We start from the raw sequence: 13,837 nt of genomic DNA, 5'->3' as shown, positions 1-13,837 counted from the left end.
TAGATTTGGATTGAGACAGATGGATTTCCTTTGATGTTTAATTTTTGTTTGCTTTATTTTGTTTCCCTTGTCTAGCTTCTTGTTAGCGGGGCTTTTTCTAATGAAGTTTGCCGTTCAAAAAAAAACATGCCACCCCAACGCCAGTGTGACCACACCCCTTTCACACCCCACTTTTTAGGTGTGCACTGATGAAGCCTGTACCTATCACGTATCGAGCAATGCCCCAACCTAAACACCTCCCCACCCATAGTTTTAATGCTAGTTTTGAGAAGATACTCCTGTGTATGTGTAGTGTAGTGTTACAGGTGCAAAAGCCTTTTCCCCTTTTAACCTTCTACCTTCAAAAAGGTGCGGTTTCATTCGTCATCTCATTAATGGAACAACCTCATCACACCAACAATTTCTCCATTCCATAACTCTCCCTTCATCGCATAATAATCACCATTAGCATCTTCAGAATCAGATCTAAAGCAGTTACATAAACATTCATGAGTTAACTGTAACCATCTGAAGCTCAATTCAACAATGGAGTCGACGCAAGGTAGACTGCAAGCATTGAAATCGACTTCTAGATACGCGAATTCGCCTTCTTCTTCCACTACTTCTTCTTCCAAACAGTTTCCAGAAGCTTCCGTTGATGTTTTCAGCTCTCCGTCTTCATCCGCTAGAAGCAAGCCGCACTCCGAGAAATTAAAGGAGAATGTTACCGTTACCGTCCGGTTTCGGCCGCTCAGGTCATCAAATCTTTGTATATTTTATATTTTTATTATTATTCTACACTTCTTATAAGTTATTTGTAAAGTAACTTATTTGAGGAATTTAGGTTATAAATTTTTTGTATATTAATTATTTTACACTTCTATTGTAAGATAACTTATTTGTGAAATAGTTTCAGGTAATCAAATATTTTGTATGTATATTATTTTTGTAGTTTTGATGTGAAATAAGTTATTTGTGAAATAGTCTCAGGTGATCAAATGTTTGTATATGTATTATTTTACAATTCTGATGTGAAATAACTTATTTGTGGAATAGTCCGAGAGAAATTCGACGAGGCGAGGAGATTGCGTGGTATGCGGATGGAGAAACTATTTTACGGAGTGAGGAGACTCCCTCAATTGCTTATGCATATGGTATGTTTAGCTTTTGGTTTTGGTGATGATATAAATTAATGTTTTAGGATTACTTTTGTTGATTATGGTATGTGATGCCTAGAAAACAGATAGGAATATAGGATTATAGACCTTGGATTATGTATGGCCACAGCGGTATTATTGGTTAGGGGACTGGAGATAACTAGTTACACAATTGGCCACCGATGAACGAGTTTCTGCAGAATGTAAGAAAAGTATCACAGTGGCATGAATGAGTTACATTGGACAGATGGTGCTGAATACGAGAATCTAAAAGGATAACGAATCAGGGTAGAATATGAGTTATGATAGTGGAGAGGGTGACGAATACTGCAAAGTGTAGTTGTTTGTGGGAAAAGTATCAAAGATTGGAAGCTAGTTGGATTGTCATTTATTATCCTTTCTATATTTCGCTTGGCCAAAACCACTTCATGTATTAAAAATTTTAGAACTATGTTGGAATTGGCTTATTAAATGATAATTACCGTAAGTAGAGGTTAGTCTAGTTTCCCTTGAATGTTATGATGGCATTAAGTTTGCTTTGAAGATGTGGACTTGTTTCTTAGGAAAGATTGATGTGTAGTTTTAAGAGGTAGATAGACGTATAATAGTTTATTCTTCTTGCAAATATGTATTAGAGAGATCCCTGTCTTGTTCTTGTCTACGATCATAATTTGTATCTGGACTCGGTTTGTCATGTGTGGGTCTAAAATCTAAATTTAATATAATTAGGGATCTTTCTAATTTGGACTTTTTTGCGGTTCACATATCTAGATCGGGTGTTTGGACCTACAACCACAACACGTCATGTATACGATATTGCAGCCCAACATGTTGTTAGCGGTGCAATGGAAGGTGTTACTGGTATTATTTCTCTTCCTCCAATAGCTTCCTCGTTCTTTATTTTTGTCAATTTCAAATTGTGACATGAAATCCGCAGAAATCACATATTGCATTGAGTTAGACGAAACGTATTAGTTTGATTTCTGTAGCTGTGTTATCATGTTTTCTTTTTGTTATCTTTTTGTTTCAATTACAGGAACTATTTTTGCCTATGGCGTGACAAGTAGTGGAAAGACTCACACCATGCATGTAATTACATCAACTTTTTGCTGTCATTTTATCGCTCATCTATTATATGCTGTTTTGTGTTGTAAAATGTCTGTTTCATCTGGCTACTATTCTTGTATATTACATGTAGGGCTGCAAACGAACCGAACGAACACGAACAAGACCTTGTTCGTGTTCGTTTGTTAAGAAATATATGTGTTCGCGAACCGTTCACGAACCGTTCACGAACACTTATCGAACCAGATTTTATGTTCGTGTTCGTTTGTTAAGGAAATGAACTTGTTCGTGTTCGTTTGTGTTTGTTTGTTAATTTTAGGCAACGAATATTGATGAACACAAATGAGCACAAACTAATGTTCATGAACACAAATGGAAACAAACGAACACAAACAATCGTTCATGAATAGAATATATAATACACCGACACTTATTAGATATTTAATTTGTCGGAATTTTGAAGTATTTAATTAAATATAAAAACTAAAAACACTAATGAAGTATCGAACACAAACGAGCACGTTACCGAACGTTCACGAACATAAACGAACGGACACGACCTCTGTTCATGTTTGTTCATTTAACTAAACGAACGAAATTTCTTGTTCGTGTTCGTTTGTTCAGTAAACGAACGAACACAAACGAACTTCCCGCCGAACGGTTCACGAACTGTTCGCCGAACGTTTGGTTCGTTTGCAGCCCTAAATTTACATGGAACTAATAAACGTAAGGGGGTGTTTGGATGTGCGTTTTGGAACCAATCATCTGATATTTACTCCCATTTCACCATATGCATCTCCTTTTTTATAACAATATCCTCTTGGTTATAGTTCTTGTCTTTTATAAGATTTTCACAATATTAAGATTTTTTAATGTCTTTATTTTGGTATCTTGATCATACACACAAGACAGGGTGATCAAAGGTCCCCAGGAATTATTCCCTTGGCCGTGAAGGATGCTTTTAGTATCATTCAAGAGGTATGCTATATTGAAAGTTTTGATAATCTTCGAATAAGTTTAAATTTGTTTCAAAGGTAAAATATAATATTCGTTGAGTATTTTGCAGACTCCAAACCGTGAATTTCTTCTTCGTGTCTCGTATTTGGAAATTTACAATGAGGTGAGAAATCACTTTACCGATTCACCTTTTTGATTCTTTCATATATATTTATACATATATTACTTTATGGGTAGACCATTTTCTGTTACTTTCTATTTTTTTTTTCTGTTTAAATAATGTGTTTTCTCAGGTTGTTAATGACTTATTAAATCCAGCAGGACAAAATTTAAGAATACGAGAGGATAAACAGGTATTCTATGTACAAATTCTTCGCATGCTTGTTAGTACCTGTCATTTGTATGCGTGTTTTCTATCTGGATTTTGTTTTTTTGCAATCAAGCTGTACTGCTGACCCCACCCTTACCAGCTGTTTAAGCAACTTTTAGAGGGTTTTGTGTGATTTCATTAAAATTAAATAAATCACCGTTTGACAAGTTCTTTTCTAGTTTCTAGTTTTCTGTGACTTAGGTTTAGCGCATCTTTATGGTAAAGCTATTAAGAATTTTGCAAGTGTTTTATGGGGCTTATGTTATTAGCTTATTTAAGCATCTTTATGGTAAAGCTATTAAGAATTTTGTAAGTGTTTTATGGGGCTTATATTATTAGCTTATTTAAGAAGAAAAAAGTAGAATAAGCTTAAGCACAAAAACTTAAGTGATGTAGAGCGTGATACGGAAACGAAGATCAAACACGTTGATTCAAAGAATACCCGTGTGTTCTTCCCCAACCCCCAAGATTCCACCCAAAAGGCACGGAATTTGAAGTGAAAAAACTGATTGTGTCAAAATTCAAGTCTGAACTTTTCATTAGCTTTAGTAACATATAAATAGAGACCGAAATTCGAAAATGGGCCTAAAACACACTTGGGCCAAAAACTAGAACAAAATAAAAGTCCAAAAAACCCACTAAAAAACACAAAACATAAAATAACTCATGGAAATAAGCGTTTTTTGGCCCGGACGATGACCCAAACCGCCATGGGCCGTTTGCAGCAAGATGGAGCTCGTTCTCACGTTCGTTTCGCCTGGTCGCACGCCCAAAACGGACCCCCGTAGCCCAAGTTAGAGCCATTTTAGTGAAGCCCCTTTTGTTACACGATCTTGGGCCTCCAAATACAAAATAGCCCGCTCCTCCACACTTGGGCCCGCATCATTAAGGCTTTCTGATGATGCAATGTTTTGATGCATGGAATAACAGACTCTTCATGTACACTTTACGTTGAATTATAAGTTTTCATAGTGGTTTATTACTAGATAATCTTTATCTTTATTAATAAATAAAGAATAACAAGGTTCTTGCTAATCATTCAGTTATTAATCTTAGCCGAAGAATATTCCAGAACGTATAATTTTAGGAATAGATTGTGATTGTGCATATTTTGTATATTTGGTTTCCTTATTATTTGATTGTATCTCCCGTATATAATGGGGTTTGTATTTCAATAGAAATTCATTCAGAATATCAATACCATAAACACTTTTAATTAATACTGGTTTGCTAATTATGGATATTTGGAATAATCAGATAAACAAACTAAGCTGAGTCAACCCTGCAATATAATTCTAATTCTATAAAACGACATAATAACTGTCAGTCTAACTAATTTGTGGAACAATCGTTGCTTGTAGGGAACCTTTATTGAAGGAATAAAGGAGGAAGTTGTGTTATCTCCTGCCCATGTTCTTTCTCTTATTGCGGCTGGAGAAGGTACTTTGTTTTTTGTGCATCATGTGTGCCTTTCTATGTAGTTAATATCGCGATATATCGGTTATCGGTCCCCTGGTGAGATATCGGTGCAAAATATCGGTACCGATATTATCGGCGATATTTATCGATATGTCATCGATTTTCCTGATATCAGTACCTTTCTTCTTAGTTCTATCATTCATCTTTCTTCTTATTGCTGGTATTATTGTTTTAAGTCTTAAGGCCACACGGGGTGGACACGTTATGGACCGTGATAAATTTCTATCACTCGTGGAACACCGCCCCGCCCAATTCCATAACGAGTGATGAAGTATAACGAGTTATATATATAACGCGTTGAAGTATTGGGTGATGAATGAGTATCTTGTACATTGTGCATTAATACTTGTACATTGGAATCCCATCACTAGTGATACCACCCCCCCTACATTTCTATCACTAGTGATAGAATATTGGGTGATGACATGGCATGATTTCATTGGATAGTGGGAGTTATAGAAATCTATCACTAGTGAACCACCCCTCCTCCCCTAATCAGTTCCTACTTGCTACAATTGTAGTGTTTTGCAAGTTGCAAAAGGTTAATTTGTTAATGGTAGGAAAGTATACCGAACTGTTAGTGTTAATTTGCTATATATATAAATTCAGCATGATATTAAAATTACAGATATCCCACCACTATAATCGATATCTCAAATATCGGTCCTTGACCGATATCCGATTTTTTACCGCAATCCGCATGTTTTTCAATATCTTGGCTTTCAAGCACTACATGTGTAGTATTATGTTTATTCGATACTATTTTGCTTTCATTTACGGGAATCTAGTATTCTAATTGATATATTTATATTTTCCTCTTGGTTATTCCAGAGCATAGACATGTTGGTTCAACAAAATTTAATTTGCTCAGCAGCAGAAGTCACACAATATTTACTCTGGTAACGGTTTGTCTATATCAAACTTGAATTAACTATTTTATCTGTAGTTATAAAGAACTTGAAAATTTTCTATTATCTTTTAATAGATAATAGAGAGTAGTCCTTGTGGTGAAAATGGTGAAGACGGTGCAGTTAACTTTTCACAGCTGGTATGTATCTGAACCTTATCTAGTCATCTTAGGCTTGTAACTGACTCGAACATGCTTCGATTTAGTAAATATTTAGGTGCTGTTTGTTTTTTGGCCAGAAGCACTTCTGGCCACTTATGTCTGCGTCGCGCAGACGCGCGCAGACCTTTGGGTCCTGCAGCTTGTTTGTTTTCTCGCAGACCTTTCATTAAAAAAGGTCTGCGAGACCTCTTCCCCACGCAGACATCAACCCATGTCTTCTAACCTCTTCTCACCTCTTCTAGACACTCCTCTTCACATCACAGACCCCTTCTCCTCACCTCACCTGCTGCCACCATCACACCCTCCCACCCGCTGCCACCCTCCCACCTGCTGCCACCATCCCACCGTCGCACCTCTCCCACCGTCGCACCCCAGCCCACCGTCGCACCTCTCCCACCTGCATAAGCCCACCACCACCGCCACCTGATACATCACCACCACCATCATCATCGCTGCTACACCGTCCACCACTATCATCATCGGAGACCGTAGAACAAAACCCCCAAATCGAACAAAACCCCCAAATCGGCGGTGGTGGGTTTTGATGTTCTTGGCGGTGGTGGAACGACGAAGGCGGTGGTGGTGGTTGCGACGGGGTTGGGTGGTTGTGGTTGTGGTGGTAGATGAAGGCAGACGGGAGTAGTGGTCTGTGTGTGTTTATGTGTGTTTGTGTGTGAGAAGAGAAGAGAAGGGTTATTGTAGAAAAAAAAACCCTCTTCTCCTTGCAGACTGCAGACATTTGGTCCACCTCTTCTCCTGCAGATGCCTGCAGATGTGGTCCGCAGACTGCAGACCTTTTCCTACAGAAAAAACAAACAGCACCTTAGTATGTTAATGTTACTACATTTAGTCTTTTTCGCTAGCATAAATGATAGATATTGTTGATTTAGTTTACCAACTTGTATTTATTTCACTTTTAATTGCAGAACCTTGTAGACCTAGCTGGTTCCGAGAGCTCAAAAGTCGAAACCATTGGAGTCCGTAGAAAAGAAGGATCCTACATTAATAAGAGCCTGTTAACTCTCGGAACTGTGAGACCTCAATCATTGCAAATATTTTTTCAGTGTAATATTGCTCCATAAATGCTGACTTGTAGTTGTAGAATAGACCTTTATAAACAATTTTTATTTTGTTTTTAATGTACTTAAGTTGTTTGTTAACAGTTAACTAACTTTGGAACTATTACAGGTCATATCAAAACTAACCGACGGAAATGCTTCCCATATACCATACCGAGACTCAAAATTAACAAGGCTTCTTCAATCTTCATTAAGTGGTCACGGAAGAGTATCGGTAAGTCGTCAGTTTATTAAAAGAAAATCCATGTTACTATTTGCTTATGGATGCTTATGTGTTTTCTTTTCAGCTCATTTGCACTATTACCCCTTCATCAAGCAATTCAGAAGAGACACATAGTACGTTAAAGTTCGCCCACCGTGCAAAACACATTGAAATTCAGGCTGCTCAAAACAAGGCATGTAATATGTTCATTAAATTTCTCTGCTTTCTAATAGTAAATATTCCGAACCATTCGATGGAAAATTGGAAATAATGTTTTAAATTACAGATTGCTGATGAGAAATCCCTTATCAAGAAATATCAGAATGAAATTCGATCTTTAAAAGACGAGTTGGAACAATTAAAGGAGGGCGCTTTAACAGTTTCTCAACTGAAGCATAATCGAAGAGATGATATGGTTATCCTTAAAGAAGAAGAAGAAGAAGAAGTGAAAGAAGCTTTGTTAAGCCGAATACAAAGACTGACGAAACTGATTTTAGTCTCCAATAAATCATCTCACGCGTCTAGATTTTCTCATCGTCCTCTAAGGAGAGGACATTCCTTTGGGGAAGAAGAGGTCAGATTGCATTAACCATTTACCATTCTCTCTTTTTTTTTTGTTTCTTTTTATTATAGGTGGCAAGGGTTGGGTAACGGGTCAAAACAGGTTCTGTTAAAACATGTCAGTTTATAATATGGGTCACAACGGGCGGGTCAGGTTTGGTTGACTTGTACCATTGTTTTGTCTATTTTTCAAAAGAGTATAATGCCAGTTTCGTCCCTGAGGTTTGACCCGTTTGCGACTTTCGTCCAAAGGTTTGTTTTTCCGCATCTGGATCCTAAAGGTTTGAAATCTTGCCATTTTCATCCGGCTCGTTAAGTCCATCCATTTTTCTCCGTTAAGTCATAGGTATTTCCGTCTTTTATGCCAACTTAGAGGGCAATTCGGTCTTTTTCACTTTATGTAAAAAGACCGAATACCCCTGAAAAGACTGAATTGCCCTTTAAGTTAACAAAAAGACGGAAATACCTATGACTTAAGGTAGAAAAATGGATGGAGTTAACGAGCCGGATGAAAATGGTAAGATTTTAAACCTTTTGGATCTAGATGCGGAAAAACAAACCTTTGGATGAAAGTCGCAAAACTGGCCAAACCTCAGGGACGAAAATGGCATTTTAAACTTTTCGAAATCTTTTATAGATAGTTAAACAAGAATATTTTATAAATAGTTGGGTGACGTCCAGCCCTTTTTACCCGTTCCTCTAGCTTTATATATTTGTTTGACCCGTTTGAGACAAAATTTAACCCGAATCAGCCTAATGCGTAAACAAAATGAGTTGAAATTGTCACATCTATGTTATATTATCCTCACAAGACTTGCCAGTAATAATTCTTTTGAGCTTGTGAACATGCAAATACTGTTAATCTAATTCTTAATATTTGTTACAACCATATATTAGAAAATAATCTCTATAACTGGGCAGCTTGCGTATCTCCCACACAGAAGGCGTGACTTGAGTCTGGATGATGAAAATGTCGAGTTATACGTTTCTCTTGACGGAACTGCGGAAACTAACAAGGATGTACCTAAGGAGGAGAAAAAGATCAAGAAGCCTGGATTGCTTAATTGGTTAAAACCTCGGGTATTCTACCATGTTCTAGTTATTGTGTTCTTGACTTCTTTTATCAAGTTTAATTAGAATTTAGAAGTGACAGTTTTGACCCATTTGCTTACTAATGGGTCAATTTGGGTTGGCGTCTTATCACATGTTTGTCAACTTAAATAAATTAGCTAAAAGGGGAACATGTTAACTTGGTCGAACGGGACAAACAAAAAGTTCATTTTTTCAATAATTAGATTATTGTTGTAAGTGGTAAAGTCATAGAATGGCAACATACCTAGGGTTATAATCTGTTTTGCAATTATACTCAATAATATCTTGATCTGGTAACGTTTTTGAAATGGGCTAATTTGGTAATTTGATCACTTGATGAGCAGTTTCTTGCTTATGGTAATTTGGTAATTTTCATTATGTTAAAACTTTGAAGTCGGTCAACATTAGATCATTTCAAGATCCAGCTGATAAGTTTGAACTTCTTTGACTAGAAACGAGATAATTTATCTGGGGCTTTGATCAGTTCAAGTGATAAATCAAGTGGAACGAGATCTGTTAGTGATAGTCCACTTTCAACGCCTCCACCTGGTAATCGTAATCCTCCTATTGAATCCATACATTCACACTCGTTGCCTACAGAATGTATATCTGCTGAGTTGTTATTGGAGCCCAAACAAGATCAACAAGTTGATGCGGATAATTCTCTGTCACAAGAAACTCCTCAGGTATGCCCTTATATATATATATATATATATATATAGAGAGAGAGAGAGAGAGAGAGAGAGAGAGCGGTTAACATACATTATGAGTAATCCTACTTCACGTACGCGACTATCCTGACCGTCAGATCAGGGGATTAAAAGCGTGATTAATTAGATGCGTGATTATTTAATACATGCGTGATTATTTCAGTGGCTTATATCCATGCGTGATTATCTGATCCATGCGTGATAATCTGTTCTATGCGTGATAAATCTGATCCATGCGTGATAATCACAAAATCTGACGGTCAGGATAGTCGCGTACGTGAAGTATGATTAAGGCTTTTGTACATTATACTTTCTATATATATAGATAGATAGATGGACGGACGGACGGACGGACGATAGATAGATAGATAGAGTGATAGATAGATAGAGTGATAGATAGAGTGATAGATAGAGTGATAGAGTGATAGATAGAGTGATAGATAGATAGAGTATAGTGAAAGTGTAATGTACTAATGAACCTAATATATGTGTGTATATATATATATATATAGAGAGAGAGAGAGAGAGAAAACCCCCTTGAGTTGTGAGAACTTAGAGAACTCCGACTTCCCGTGCGAGTTTTGCCACCATTTTTTGCACACACGTAGATTAAAACGTTACAAGCACAACTGTAAAAAAATTCTGGAGCGGTGTTTTCAGCCTTTTTACGTTGCTGTGAAAAGCTGCTAACATTAACATTTACACCCTCTGTAGGTTTTTTTTTACGGTGGTGTAAACCAACAATTTCCTTTTTATTTGGTAAAAATGATTTTTTTTAGGATTTTTCGTATTTTTTTAAAAAAACCTTTTGTAAGGCCGAGTTCTCTAAGTTCTCACAACTCGTAGGAGTTTTCATTTTACCCAAACCCTGTATAATTATACATAGGCTCTTAAACAGTTGTCAGCCGAAGCTGCACGAGAAACCAAAAAGGAATTTCTGAATGTAATAATTTGCATATTTAGTAACCTTAAATCACTGACAGTATACAAATAGTAGTTTTTAATTATGCTTAATATGTAGGTGGAGATAACTAGATTAAACGACGAAACCAAACGGAAGAAGGAACAAATCTCGCGCATGGAAAGCAAAATTACTGATTCAGTTACAACATCTTGTCACAAAATCGAGGATTTTGATAAATCACAAGTCAGTGCCTCCATCTTTTATCCGTGTGTAATAATATAATATTTTTACACTATACTAAAGTTAATGTCGCATGCAGTCTTTTCCCGAGCTAGAAGCACAGTTAAACGAGAAGTCCTTCGAGCTTGAGGTATTTCATCTTGCAAGATTTTTCAGTGTGAATACAGTATCAGTTTAGGAGTGTCATTGTGTCGGGTTGACGGGTTAAATTATTAAAACTGCATACGTATATGAACCATCTATTTATTCATGTCAAAGATCGTGTAACTCGAACATGACCCATTTAAGCCATTTATCTAAACAAGTCAATCGGGTTAGCAGGTTGTAATAAATGGGTTAAACGGTTGGCGGGTCAATCTGTTTAGTTAAACGGGTTAAACATGTCAACAAGAACACGACCCTTTTAATTAAGCGTGTCAACCCGGACACTACTCGTTTATTAAACTGGTTACATATGATAACCCGAAACGTGTTTGTTTTTGTGTTGTGTTGCGGGTCGTATCAGAAATTTCCACCCTTAATTTAGTTTGAAACTTGATAAATATTAACCATTTTTTCGACAGGTGAAAACCGCAGAGAATCAAGTAATACAAGAACAACTAAATCAAAAGGTACAAAACCAGTGCACATTTTTTTCCTTTGTTTTATTTTTATTTTTTTTATTTTCTGATCGAACAGTATATTAATTTCTACCAGATAAATGAATGTGAAGGACTACAAGAAACCATCACATCGTTAAAAAAATGTCTTTCATCTGCACAGTGTGAACCGCACTTGCAGAAAGAATTTACAAAAACCGAAGAAACAAAGGAAGTTCTGCTCCTACAGGCTCAGGTTCATTAATCATTCACATAATCACAAAGAATTTTTTGTCCGTTTTACTTGCATTTTATATAAATAATTGAGTTAATTGCCCGGATAGTCCCTGTGGTTTCACGTTTTTTCACGTTTAGTCCCCACCTTTTGAAAATAGCACGTATGCTCCCTATGGTTTGTTATTTTGTTACTCGGATAGTCCCCTGAGTAGGGAGCATACCTGCTATTTCCGAAAGGTGGGGACTAAACGTGAAAAAACGTGAAACCACAGGGACCATCCGGGCAATTAACTCTAAATAATTAATCCTCTAAATGTGGTTACAAAACTTACATTCTTACAATAACAGTTCAATTTTTATAAATAATTACACCCTAATGCTCTTTCCATAAAACCAGGCGTATGAAATCGAAGAACTTAAACAGAAAGTAATCGAGTTGACCGAGTCAAAAGAGCAGTTAGATGCACGAAACAGAAAGCTAGCCGATGACAGCTCATACGCCAAAGGATTAGCCTCGGCTGCTGCCGTCGAGCTCACGGCTCTATCAGAAGAAGTTGCAAAACTAATGAACCAGAACGAGAGACTAATCGCCGAGTTAGCCGCCACACCTAAACACTCACCAACCGCACGTAAAACAACAACGAGCCCCGCTAAAAACGGAAGAAATACAAAACCGAAAGAACGAACTCCAACTCAAATGGATTTAAAAAGAGAACTTGCATCAAGTAGGGAAAGAGAGAGGTCTTATGAAGCAATCATATCCCAAAAGGATAAAAAGGAAACCGAACTAAAACAAATGTTGGATGAATCGAAACAAAGAGAAGCGTATCTTGAAAACGAGCTTGCAAACATGTGGGTGATGGTGGCTAAGTTAAAGAAAACACTAGGAGATGAAACCGAACCATCCGAGTCTAGTAAAGAGAGCCAACAAGTTGATTGAGAGCCGATGAGTTGATGGTTGGGACCTCATATCATATAGGTCACCAACAGGGCTTTAGCCGGAGGCTGTGTGCGCGTGTGAGTTATTGACCGATGGTTTGCTGGGTCTCTTTTGAGAGTTTGGGGGAAATGTAAGTGTCATTTTCCAATTGGCTTTTTGTATAAGGGCTAAAAACTATGGTTTGTGTAAATAAAGTCATTGTTTTTCAATGTGGTTGTTGCGAAACATATAGTTATAGTGTGCGATTTCATCTTTATGTTCGAGATGTGCTTGCTAAAAGTTTTAATGGAGTTGAGGTAAAACGAGCTTGAACGGAGCTTAAACCAAAATTGAAACTCCATTTGATAAACGATCTTGATCTCAAACCTCATGTCCCGAACTTGCTTAGGTTCGTTAGCCTAAATGAGTGTATTACCTATATAACCATCCAAAAGTATGAAATAAAGCGAACTTCCGACATAGATCATAGATCAGTTACTATCTTTACAACTTTAAATCGAACTTCCCACCTGAATCCTACACTAAAAGATTTAGAGAAAACAATTCTGCCTTTAAGTCATCATCTTGAAGTTAAGTAATTTGATATTGGATCAAATTGATGGGATCTTGAAGTAGTCTGCATCAAACTTCATCAAAGTGATGCAACCTCACATTCCCATCTTCACCTCCACTAGAGAAACTACAATGCATTCAAACGACAAACAATTAAAATTATACGAAAATCGCAATGAAAGAAAGGATTTACCTTGGGATCTAGAGGCAGGGTCGGATTCCACTGGGTTCCTTTTGGTAGTTTTTCACTAATTTTCATTATTTTTTTTCCCAAATCATACAAGGTTTACACTAATTTTTTTCCATTTTCTTCAAATCGAATGGGTTCCTGGGAACCCATAGAACCATGCTAAATCTGCACCTGTTTAGAGGGTGAAAAGGGAAGAAAGAAAAGACACGTGTGGTAACCACACAACATGTGCTTTCTTTGAGCTGCTTTTTGAATTACAATTATTAACACACTGATAACAGATTCATGCTGGCAACAACCTTGTTCTCCAAGTATGTTAGGTTACAAAGAACCATTAATAGTAATTTTAATTTTAAAATAATATATAGTATTTTAATATTTTATTATATTAATATTTTATTTTTAATATTTACTTTTAGCTTTTAACATATTTTCATTTTATTATTATTATTATTATATTTACTTTTAGCTTTTAA

General features: G+C 36.7%; 1 protein-coding gene across 1 annotated transcript; it reads left to right on the top strand.

The window, feature by feature from the left end:
* The first annotated feature begins 237 nt into the window (after nucleotides 1-237).
* LOC110879359 (kinesin-like protein KIN-7K, chloroplastic) lies at nucleotides 238-12,850 on the top strand. The gene is made up of 21 exons (XM_022127810.2): nucleotides 238-734; nucleotides 1,036-1,133; nucleotides 1,908-1,997; nucleotides 2,173-2,225; nucleotides 3,114-3,179; nucleotides 3,268-3,321; nucleotides 3,452-3,511; nucleotides 4,890-4,968; nucleotides 5,839-5,906; nucleotides 5,993-6,055; nucleotides 7,003-7,107; nucleotides 7,265-7,369; nucleotides 7,443-7,550; nucleotides 7,644-7,931; nucleotides 8,840-8,998; nucleotides 9,463-9,696; nucleotides 10,742-10,867; nucleotides 10,944-10,994; nucleotides 11,428-11,475; nucleotides 11,561-11,698; nucleotides 12,077-12,850. Exons 1-21 carry the CDS (start codon nucleotides 526-528, stop codon nucleotides 12,617-12,619), a joined length of 2,745 nt encoding a protein of 914 aa, XP_021983502.1. The 5' UTR covers nucleotides 238-525; the 3' UTR covers nucleotides 12,620-12,850.
* The last annotated feature ends 987 nt before the right edge of the window (nucleotides 12,851-13,837 follow it).

The sequence above is a fragment of the Helianthus annuus genome, chromosome 1 (genome assembly GCF_002127325.2).
Source record: "Helianthus annuus cultivar XRQ/B chromosome 1, HanXRQr2.0-SUNRISE, whole genome shotgun sequence".
In the NCBI taxonomy this organism is placed as follows: Eukaryota; Viridiplantae; Streptophyta; class Magnoliopsida; order Asterales; family Asteraceae; genus Helianthus; species Helianthus annuus.
This window is presented reverse-complemented; position numbering and strand designations above follow the sequence as displayed.